The sequence below is a fragment of the Globicephala melas genome, chromosome 20 (assembly GCF_963455315.2).
Source record: "Globicephala melas chromosome 20, mGloMel1.2, whole genome shotgun sequence".
In the NCBI taxonomy this organism is placed as follows: domain Eukaryota; kingdom Metazoa; phylum Chordata; class Mammalia; order Artiodactyla; family Delphinidae; genus Globicephala; species Globicephala melas.
This window is the reverse complement of record NC_083333.1, coordinates 11,880,742-11,891,361: the sequence shown is the minus strand read 5'-3', so window position 1 is coordinate 11,891,361 and position 10,620 is coordinate 11,880,742. Positions and strand designations below refer to the sequence as shown.

The window sequence follows — 10,620 nt, the reverse complement described above, 5'->3', positions numbered from 1 at the left end:
CTTCCCTTGCTTCCCCCCTACCTTGGCCCTTTTTTGCCCACCCCAGTCTCTTTGTGCCCCCAACCTTCTCTGAACTAGCTGACTTAATGAAATGATATTAAAGTCTTAAGCAAATCCGAAAGAATGGTTGTTATGGTGAAGGGAGTGGGCAGGACGCCTGGGTCCCTGAGGGGAGCAAGGGCTGAGGAGGGGGGAGAGTGAGCCAGAGGCTAAGGTCTGGAGGCCCCAGTCCCCAAGGGGGAGCAGAAGATTTAGTGTGAGCTGGGGGCTGGCCCTTTGGATTGTGGTGGGAAGTGGGGAATTAGGGCTGGGGGCTAGGAAAAGGTGAGAAGAGGGAGGACATTTCTGTGGTCCAGGTCTCAACCTGCTGTCCAGAGCATCCGTCAGGGATGGAGAGGCCAGCGGGGGGCGCAGAGCCCCTGTGCCAGCAGCCTCCCTGCTGAATGTGCCCGGGGCCGGTCCCGTGAGAACCAGAGTAGATTCCTCTTCAGCCCTGACTCATCCCTCTTCCCCCCGCACCCCCCCGCCACGAGCAGACCCCCACAGGTGATTTGTAGCTGATGCCCTCACGATGGTAGCACCGGGAGGGAGTCCGTTCCATGACACGAACCGCCGCCGAGAGCGTCCAGGAGGGGAGAGAACAGAGGCCAAGAGATGGGGAGCCAAGCACCAACCCCCCTGCCCCCACCCATCCCATCTCACTCCCCTGGGGACCCTGGCCCAGCCCCAGTCCCCTTGGGGTGGTGGGAATGCAAGGACATTTGGCTGGGCTGATTGATGAGGGAGGAAGCAGCCACTGGGCACCGAGGCTGCTGTTTGCTGAGCACACAGATTCCTCCCCACTCACCAGCTGCCGCCCCCTGAGGCTGCCGAGTCTCCCCACCACCACTAGCCACTTGGATCGGAGGGAGCTGATGCCTGAGTTTCTGATGGCAACTGAGGGAAGTGGGAGAGCCAGGCCGTGGAATGCTTCGATTCCTTCTGGGAATCAGGGGACCCTAGGACCTGGTCCCCTCAGAACTCCCTACAGGACTCCACCTTTGCTGCTGCCTTTCATACATCTCTCCTGTGCTGAGTTTTCACTCCCATTTATTCTGTTTCCTTTTCCCTACCCCCACCCAACTCTCTGAGCCCATCCCAGCTAGCCCCCTGCCTCCAAACCAGCCTGCCACATTTCTCCCAGCCTGCCTACAGATCCTGAAACTCTCTCTAGGGAAGGGGATGCCCCATGTTTGTGACTCCACTTAGGAAGCTCTGTTTTTCATTCTAACTACATTTCCAGTTGGGATGTCAACCATTCCCCATCAGAAATTCCCACTGCAACCCTTTGCTCTGTTCTCCTTTGCTTAAAATCCTCAACATAGACCACAGACACAAACATACATACCTCAACCTAATTTACATCCTGCTTCTGTTTGGAAGGATGGAAAAGTGTGAGCTTCTGTCTGCAGCACAGCCCCCAGGACAGCCTCCATCCTATGCTGGGTTTACATTCTGTGGTCCCCAGCTCTCTCAGATCCTTTACTCCCACTCTGCTCTAGACTCTGTACCAGCAGCTGTACCACAGCCCCAAAATCTCAGAGCATTATCCCTGCCCTCCCAGAGCATAAAATTTAGTTGAGGAAAACACAGCTCACATCCACACAAGAAACAAAGGGGACCCCCTCCCGCCCCAGACCTTAAAGTAAATGTTTATATCTTTTTCTATAAAACTGGTGTGTTTGTCTGGAAATGTATTTTGTGTGCTGATTTCTTTGTGTTTATTATAATGAAGTAAAAAAGCATGTTTTTAGGTCAAAAAAAAAAGAAAGAAAGAAACAAAGGGGAAAAAATGGAAGACGGAGTTAGATCAACTTCCTAAATGTGGATTCTTCCTTGGTCACTTGCTACCCTACACGCTGAGGCTGGGGAAAGACAGGACGCATCTAGAACATGTGTGTGGTTGAGATGTCTTTCTCACTATTCCCAAGCCTGTCGAGATTTCACCTCTATGCTTTGCACTTGCTGTTCCGTCTTTCTGCTCTGCCCTTCCCCATAGTGCCTGCCTTCCATACTCCTCATTATTCAAGGTCCTGAACAAATGTCACCTCTTCAGAGGGACCCTCCTGACCTCCTAACTTAAAGCATCTTCCTGATACTCTCCATCCTCTTCACTGTTTTTTTATATCACTTATCACTACCAGAAATATTATTATGTTGTTCCCCACCAAAATGTGGATTTCATGAAAGCGGGAGCTTTGCCTTATTCACCTCATACTACCAGTGCCTGAAATAGTACCTGGAACAAAGCAGACATTTAATATGATGCTGAGTGAATGAATGAATGAATGAATGTCTTCCTGCACCTCTTCTTGCTTTGTTGTACTTGTTACCCTAGGAGTGTGTTTGTGTGTTTGTACCTAGAAAGCGAATAGGATGGCATGTGTTTTTCTGTGTGGAAGTCACCTGAGCTTTCAAATAGCTCAAAAGATCACTACACATGTGGAAGGCTCTAGATCTTGCATTGTTAATGTCTGGGGAGAGAAGAGTCTATAGATGCCAGTTCTCTGAAGGGGTGTGTCCCAGGGTAATGTGCAGAATGTGCTGTTCCTCTCCCCAGCTGTGCATCTGTCCCCAGGTGTCTTCCTGTCTCTCAGCATGTTATGATGTCTCGGTTGCTTTGGTGAGATGTTTGTCTGTCACGGAGACTATTTATCCCCACTTCTCTTCCCTCTCTTCTCTCCACCTGTGCCTCTGGATATACGTGTAGGGGAGTCTTCCTTGGCTCCCTTGCCCCCTTGCACACACAGCCCTGCCCCAGTTGTGGACCCCTCCCTCTCTCAACTGGGCCCTGTTGCTGGGCTCTGGGTTACCATAGTGACGGTTGCCAAGTCCCTGAGGCTGATAGCCAGCGATGGGGCTGTCGGCTCCATCCACGCGGGAGGCTGAGGGGGGCTTCCCATTGTGTGAAGAAGGGGATGTTGCCATGACAACCAACCCCCACTAAGGGGCAGGAACCAGCCCTTCCACACCCCCTCCAGCCTCCCCACCTCGGGCAGCTCCAGTGTGGGCTTAGAAGGCAGGAGTAAATGCCAGACAGCCCAGCACCTGGCCTCCCAGTTTTCAACTCCCCTCCTACAGTGCCTGCACCTCTCGGGACCCAGGCATCTTGCTCAGACAGGGGGAGGGGCAGGGATCCCACTGGACAGAGGAGGGGCAGGAGGACCCCTTGACCTCCAGGCAGATGGGAGACAGCGGGAGGGGACCTAAAGTCAGGGGAGGGGCAGGCAGGTCAGAGGTTGTGACCCCCACCGACTGGCTGCAGCGATGCTCCTCACTGCTGCTTTTGTGGTTGGAGAATGGGGCTGAGTCTAGGGAACTGGGCATCTGGGTTTTAGGGGGAGAAGAGCCTGGGTTATGGGTACACAGGGAGCCACGGGATAGGCAGCTTGATGCCTGGATCCCTGAGTCTTCTGGGCACAGGAGTGCCTTGGGCAGGAGTGGGAGGGAATAGATTGAACACGTGAGCATGTTTTTTCCACTTTGTTTCCCACCGAGACTTGCCTTGAATCTGATACTTGGTTTAGCAATAGACACTTGGGCTTTCCCCCCGTGAGTGAACGCATATTCACAGACAGCCCCATTTGGATGTATTGGCAACCCACTGCCACCTGGGTTCCTCTCTCCCTCCCCTGGCAGGGGCTGCTTTCCTCAGCCTCCTCGCCCAGCCCATGACCACACCCCCCTCCGCCAGCCAGGCCCTGTCCACCTCACCCATCCAACACAACCCCCTCCCTACCCCTTGGTTTCATGCAATTCAACACTCAGCTGGAAAGCTGTTCTAATCACCAGTTCTCTGCCCCAATTCACGTCCAGTCATTCTCATCAACTTTTAAAGTTTTTTATTTTTTTTTTGGTTTTTGTTGTTCAAATTTCCCTTTTACAGTAAAACTATTGAGGTGACGGCCATACCCCGCCACCTCCCCCATGGCAATATTAACTTCCTGTTCTCTGGAAGGAGCGATTAGAAAAATCAAGAAGGAGCTGGGAACTACAGCACCAGAGAGATAGCTTGACCTCTGGTGGACAAAGCAACCATCTTGGCTGGTGATTGAGGTGGCCGACGTGGTGCCCAAAGGCAGCTCTGACCTAAAGGAAATGAGCTGGGAGGAAACTGAGGCAACACCCAATTGTGCACTAGTGGGCAGGAAGAGGTATCAGCTGGTCACTATGGAAAGACTGGCTGTTGCTAAGAACCACTGTCAGCTAGACCAGTCAGTAGGCCACCATTTTGGTCACTAAGAAGGGAGCTGTGTTGAGTTTGAAGGGAGTAGGAAATGGAGAATGTGATGAACAAGACAGCCATCCAGGTTACTGGGGACAACACGTGGGTTCTTGGGGTCATCCTGTTGAGTAACAGAGATTATACTGGGATATGGAAAGGGAAGAACAAGACAAATTGAGCCTGCCATGGCAGATGGCAGCCACCTTAGCTGTCCTAAAAGCAGCACAGAGAACAAGGGAAGGGAGATCCTGGCACGTGACACTGAATACTAGGAAGAACCTCAGTCCACCCGATCTTCTTAGAGTAAGTTCCAGCTTCCTCCTGAAATGGGAAGTTCTTCCTGCCCGCCCTTCTCCACAGAGTAAGAACCATCCACCTCCCCCCCACCCCCCAGACTAAGCCACTTCCGGTTCCAGCCAGACCACTTCCTATTTCAGAAGTGCTACTTCCTGTCCTGGATGAAGGCACTTCCAGTTCCTGCTGCACTGCTTCCACTTCCCAGGCCACTTCTGTCCAGGCCTGGTTACTTCTTGTCTGGAGCAAGTCACTTCATGTCCCAAGTGGCCCATTCAGCATCAGACCAAGTCCACATGTGTCCTGACTGGTTCATAGCTTGCTATTGGCCCACTGGACAAAACGGGACACTTCTCATGGTAGCTGTCATGACCCAACCATCCCAAATGGCTGGAGTAAGTATGTAGAGGCCCGGGGCAGGGCAGAGGAGGAGGCCCTGCTACCCATGCCCTGAGCTGGGGTGGAGTGCCAGAGCCTTCCCCATAAGGCCCCCATTTTTGGCAGACTGAGGGGAGTGGTTGGTAAGAGAAGTCAGAAGAGGGAGCTGAGGGGAGAAATGCTTTGATGCCCCCACCCTGGAGATGGGAGAGGTACAGGATAAGAAGCCAAGAGGGTAAATAAAAGGAGGTACAGGGAGGAGGATGCTAGGGAAGAGGAACAGACCTAGAGACAGAAGAGAGAGACAGAAAATAAGAGAGAGAGGAGAAAAGAAGAGAAAAACAGTGAGAGGCAGAAAGAGGTGCCGACCAAAAGACAGACTGTTCCCACCCCTAGCTCTCAGTGGGTGAGGCGGACAAGGATCCCTGGGTCATGGTTAGACGAAGAGGCTGAATCTTTGCCCCCTCCCCAGGGGAATAGGACCCAGGAACACAGAGACAGAGAGGGGCACACACAGCCAACCAGAGGGCAGGCGGTCGTTGGGTAGATGTCTTAGGGAATCCTAAAAGTGGAGAAGAGGCGAGAGCCAGGAGGAGCAAAGGAGTTGGGGGGCAAAGGGGGCCAAGGAGATGCTAGAGGTGTCCCTCAAACCATGAATTAAACTGGAGGAGCACCCCACAAAGGGCTGGATCCAGGAGAGCCAGGTCGGAGGAGCCCTCATACCTTGTAGTAGATGTTTGGAGGGCTCTGGGGGGGCCCATCCTGCACGATGTACACAGGATGCCCATAGTCACCACTCACCTTTTCATAGTGGGGACAGAAGGGGGGGTCTGCAGCCCCACTGCCCCGCAGAGCTATCCCTAGCTCCCCAGGCTCAGCCTCCCTAGGTCCCATCCCGCCTCCACCCCCCAGGCCCAGAGACCCTCCCCTCCCGAAGGAGCCAGGACCAGGGTGGCGACTCTCCGAAGGCTTGGCCCGCCGTCTCCGCCAACACATGGCACCCCCAGCCCCTGCCACGCCCAGCAAGAGCAGCGCCAGCCCCCCTGCTGCCCCGGCCACTGCGGGCATGCTGGGAGGGGGCAGGGGGCCTTCAGCACCCCGGGAGGTTGCATTGCTGGTGGGGTCACCTGGCAGGGAAGGGGTGAAGGAGGAAAGAGGGGGTGGGGCTGAAGGAGCCACCCGGGCATCTGGACACCCATCTTTGCGGGTCCCCATGGGTTTCCCCAGCAGTGCCCAGGCCCTTTGGGGACCCCACTTCCCCTCCCGTCCAAGCCCCACTCGGAATCCAGGTGTGTCCAGCCCTTCAGCTCCATGCCAAGGAGTCCTCCCCCCTTCTCTGACAGCACTGATTGAAGCACTGACTTGGCTAATTAGTTCTGATTGAGTCTTTTCCTCATTTGGCTTCCATTCCCCTCCCACCCTCCCATCCTCTCTTCTCCTCTTTCCTGTATCACTGCCCCCAAAACTGAAGAGGGAGGGAGGGAGAGGGTGAAGCTAGGGCAGCTGGGGTCCGAGAGCAGAGGAGGCTAGGGAAGACAGGAGGCTGGACCCCTGGTTCCTACCTGCTGTGTTCTCCTTCCCAGGCTCCAGGCTGTGGGCCACCCCTCGGTCTTTTTCCATGGGCATTTCAGACACAGGCTTTCGGGGGGCAGCCCCTCCTCGGGGACCTGGAGACGGGGAAGGGCCGAGAGAGGGGCTGAGACAGCAGCCCCCTGACCACGATGGTACTGCCCCTCGGCCCCTAGGAGGTGTGCCCCAGCCCCACTCACTTTGTCCCACTCGAAGAAGCACCTTCATGCCTCTAGTGAGGCACACACCTCCCTGCAAGCTCTCCAGGCCTTCCCGGGTTCCATCCGATGTGGCTGGGAGAGAAGAACCAGAGGGAGAAGTTGGCCCTCCAGAGTCTACACCTATTCTGTCTCCATGCCTGGCCCCAACACCACCCGAGGTGGCTCCAGTGGTCCCCTCCCTCATCTGCCCTCGATCCCAGGAGCACCTCCCCACTCGACCCTGCCCGCTGCCCAGCAGTACCAATTATGTAGTAATCGTGGTGTGAGCGGAACTCGTGGCCCCAGAGGTTAGGGCTATACTCCTGGAACTTGATGGTGAAGCGGAGATCCAGATCTGGCCGGTCACAAGTGAGAAGGAGGTTTGGGGCAGGGGGTGCCTCGCAGCGCCGGCCCTGGGCACCCCCTACCAGATACAGCTTGTAGAACTCGTAATTAGGAGAGGAGTGGGGGCCAGGAGGCCGGGCCCGGGGGCAGAGCAGGTCTAGCCGGTCCCCGATCTGAGGGTAGAGCACGTAACCACCCTCTGCCTGGAACCTATGGGGAGGAGGGCAAGGTGGATAAGGACGAGAGGTGTCAGAGGTCTGGTCCCCAGAGCTTTGCCTCCCTCACCCCACATCCCTGCAGGACAGCCTTTGTCTGAGTGGAGAGTCTGTTCTGACAGAGCAGGCACTAAGGTCTCTGGAAGCTCACGGAAGCAGCAGGAAGCCAGGCTCAGAGGTCTCCTGCCCCTTGGTGTGCCCAAATGCACTCTTCAGCCCGCCCTCACCACATGCACACTGCCATCTCTTGCTCCATCACCGGTCCTGTTGCCATGGCAACAGGATGCCAGTTACCAAGGAGCTGGCCTCTCTGGAACCACACAGCCCACCCCTCCCGGGTGATTTCACTATTCCATGGCAGTCAACCATGGGGGCAGAGCCTCCCCTCCCACAGGCCACCACTGAACTTCAGTGATTTCAGGGCAAAGGGGGTGGGGTGGGGGAGGGGGTGTGGAGGGTGATCCAGACCAGTGTCCCAAGTACCCAGGCAATGTAACAGGACACAAATGCCTGGTCTGGCAATGGCCCTAAATGGGGCTAATCGAAACAGCTGCCCCAGACATTTCCCTGCTCAGTACCCCACTTCCCCCAGGTCCCACACTTCTTAGGGAAAGTGCCCTATTGCTTTGGAATTGAAAGAGTTGACTTTTCGACCCACAGCTGACACAAGTCCTCATCTCCCTCAGCCCCGGCAGCCGCTGGCCCAGCACAGCCACTACTTGCCAACAGCTGCAGACAGGGTCTCAGAACTTGGTCACAGGGGACTGCTGCTTGGTACCTTCCCAGACTCCCAAATAACCCCCTCCCTCCCTGCCCCAACATCCCAAAGAGCTCCCAGAACACCCTAACTCCATTTTCTCAGCTCTATCAGGATAAGCCTAACTTACATCCTCACACTGCTCCTGATACTCCAACTGCATCTGGGAGTTGGTGGGTAGGAGACTGAGAGGGGAAAAGACATTTGAGATTAGACCCCAAGAGATATGGGAGGGAGGCCAGGGCAGGAAATGTGAGGGAAGCTGTGAAGTAAAGAGAGGAAGAATAATTACCCTAGTTCTCCTTTAATGAGCATATAATATGTTCAAATACCTTACCTCTAATCTTCATAAAACCTGTAAGGATTGAGGATACAAACTCAGGAAGGTTAAGTGACTTGCCCAAGGCCACACAACAGAAAGCAGCAGAGCTAGGATTAAGACCTAGGATTTGATGAGCTCCAAAGCACACCCTCTTTGCATGGCCTCACACAGCCTCCCCAGGCAATTAGGAAGTTTTCAAAACACAAAACTCTTTTGCTAACGGGGAGTAGGATCTGCATGGAGGCAAGGGACCCAAATGACCTCCCAAGGGTTCTGTCCTACTCTGTGTGGCTTGAAGTTTCGTCTGACCCCTGGCCTGTTTTCAGAGCAAAGCAAGCATGCCTCAGAACAGCGGGTCTGATGGAAGAGTTTGCAGCAAAGATGGGGGAGGGGGCAACGGAGTCCTCAGGACTCCAGATGCGAGAGGGAAAGTGGGGGCTCTAGGGGGCTCCAGGCTTCTTCCAGAAAGAAATCTCCAAGCCAGGAAGGCAGGAAAATCTTCTGGTTGGGAAATTGTTCCACCAAGGACTCACAGACCCTCTGGCTGTGGGCAAGAGTTAGGAGACGGATGTGTGAAGAAGGGTCAAAAAGCCTTGGGGGAGTTGTCCCCAGAGCCCCCAAACTGAGAGCCCTTCCCTCCCATTTCCACCACTGAGTCCCTTCTGGGGAGGGAGGCACCCTGCCCTTCCTCTCAGCGCCTCAGCAGCACCTACTCAGCTGCTCTCCTGAGAGCTGACATTAACCAGGCTCCGTCTAAGCCCAGCCCCCGACACCACACAGGTCTCCCACAAACCCAAATAACCACTCCACTGTCCTCCCGGCTACCCATGATCTTTCGAATCCTTGCCCCTTGGGGGTCTTTCAAACTCCTGACACATGGTTGTCACCACCCGCATCCAGCTCTGTGTGTGACCCGCGAGTCTGGCTCCCAAGACCACCTCTGTCTGGTTGCCCATCAGCTCACATCCGATCACCAGCACCCTCCCTCCGCCTCCTCCCAGCTCCGAGAACCCAGCCCCCAAAGTCCCTAAGGCTTCCAGACTCCCTGCCCACAGGGTGTGGGGTATCCCCACCCCCGGGCCGCTCACCTCTTATTCGCCGAATTCCAGTAGACGGGCTCCAGGCTGAGCCCAGACACCAGTCCCAAAAAACCGAGCAGCAGCAGGGCCCCGACTCGCACGCCCCCCGGCCCAGAATGGGGGGCCCCCATGACCCCGCCAAGGCCTGGGGGGCGGGGCACCAACTCCCCCAAAGTCGCTCACCCCCTGGGGTGACTGCCTTGGCCGCCCGGGCTATTCTGCCCCGGCCACCCGGGTGGCTGATGCCCCCCGCTCCCACGCGGACCCGCTTCCTGCTCCACCCGCGTCCCCTCTCCGGAGCGCTCCGCCCGCAGAAGCCCTTCCAGGGGCCGTCTGCAGGCGCCCTGCGCCCCCGGCCCACGCGCAGGCACCCCGGTATTTATGAGCGGGCCTAAGTGGGGGACTGGGGGAGCCGGGGACCGGGCGGGGGCGGCATGGGGCGCCGGGCTAGGGAGCGGGGAAGGGGGCGCCGAGCCGGAGCCCCAGCCTCGCCGGGATTGAGGGCAGCGGGCTAAGGGAGGAAACCAACCAGTCCTGAGCCCAGGAGGGGGGAGTTAAAGGAGAGGCAGGGAGGGGGAGAGGATGGCGGAGGGAAAAACCGGAGCTGGAGCCCGAGTCGGAGCGGGCGATCATGCAGCCCACGCCCCCCACACCTCCCTCACCTCGCGCACCTCCCAGCCCTCACCCCGCCGCCCCGCCTCACTCCCCCGCGCGGTCTCTCACGCCCCCTTTGTCTCTGTAACTCTCCGGCTCTGGCTTAGTTTCTGCCCACCTCCCCTCCTGCCCTCGGATCGCCCGAGCGGTTGGAATCTTCCGCTCCCTCAAATCCAGAAAGGCTCTCGCCCTCTCCACCCCGAGGAACCCAGCCCCTTTCGCTCCCGCAGCCCCCTCCTCCCCCATCCCAAAACAACACCGCTGCTCCGGGGAGGTCTGGAGAGAATAATAATAACCTTGAAGGCTCCGCACTTTACAAAGTGGGCTGAGTTGACCTTCTCGACTACCTGTGTGAAGTGGGAAGGGCAGGGCTTAAGGATCCCCGTGGCAGTGATGAAGAAACTGAGGCTCAGAGAGGCCCCGTGACTTGCCCAAGGTCACACGAGGAATCTGGGATAAAGCCGAAACCAGACCCAGGCTGCTGAACTCCCACTCCTGGGGTCTCTTTTGTCACAGCCTCCTAGACCCTCTACTGCTATCTGG

The 10,620-nt window shown here is 56.5% G+C and overlaps 1 protein-coding gene across 2 annotated transcripts; it reads right to left on the bottom strand.

Annotated features, from left to right (window-relative positions):
• Nucleotides 1-3,864: 3,864 nt before the first annotated feature.
• EFNB3 (ephrin B3) lies at nt 3,865-9,977 on the bottom strand. Of its 2 annotated transcripts, none has more exons than XM_030861570.2 (5): nt 9,433-9,977; nt 6,968-7,260; nt 6,706-6,798; nt 6,499-6,603; nt 3,865-6,063 (listed from the first exon to the last, which is right to left on the bottom strand). In XM_030861570.2, exons 1-5 carry the CDS (start codon nt 9,552-9,554, stop codon nt 5,654-5,656), a joined length of 1,023 nt encoding a protein of 340 aa, XP_030717430.1. In that variant the 5' UTR covers nt 9,555-9,977; the 3' UTR covers nt 3,865-5,653. The 2 variants fall into 2 exon arrangements, with proteins under 2 accessions (XP_030717430.1, XP_030717429.1); XM_030861569.2 differs by lacking the exon at nt 9,433-9,977 and adding an exon at nt 8,153-9,423.
• Nucleotides 9,978-10,620: the final 643 nt, after the last annotated feature.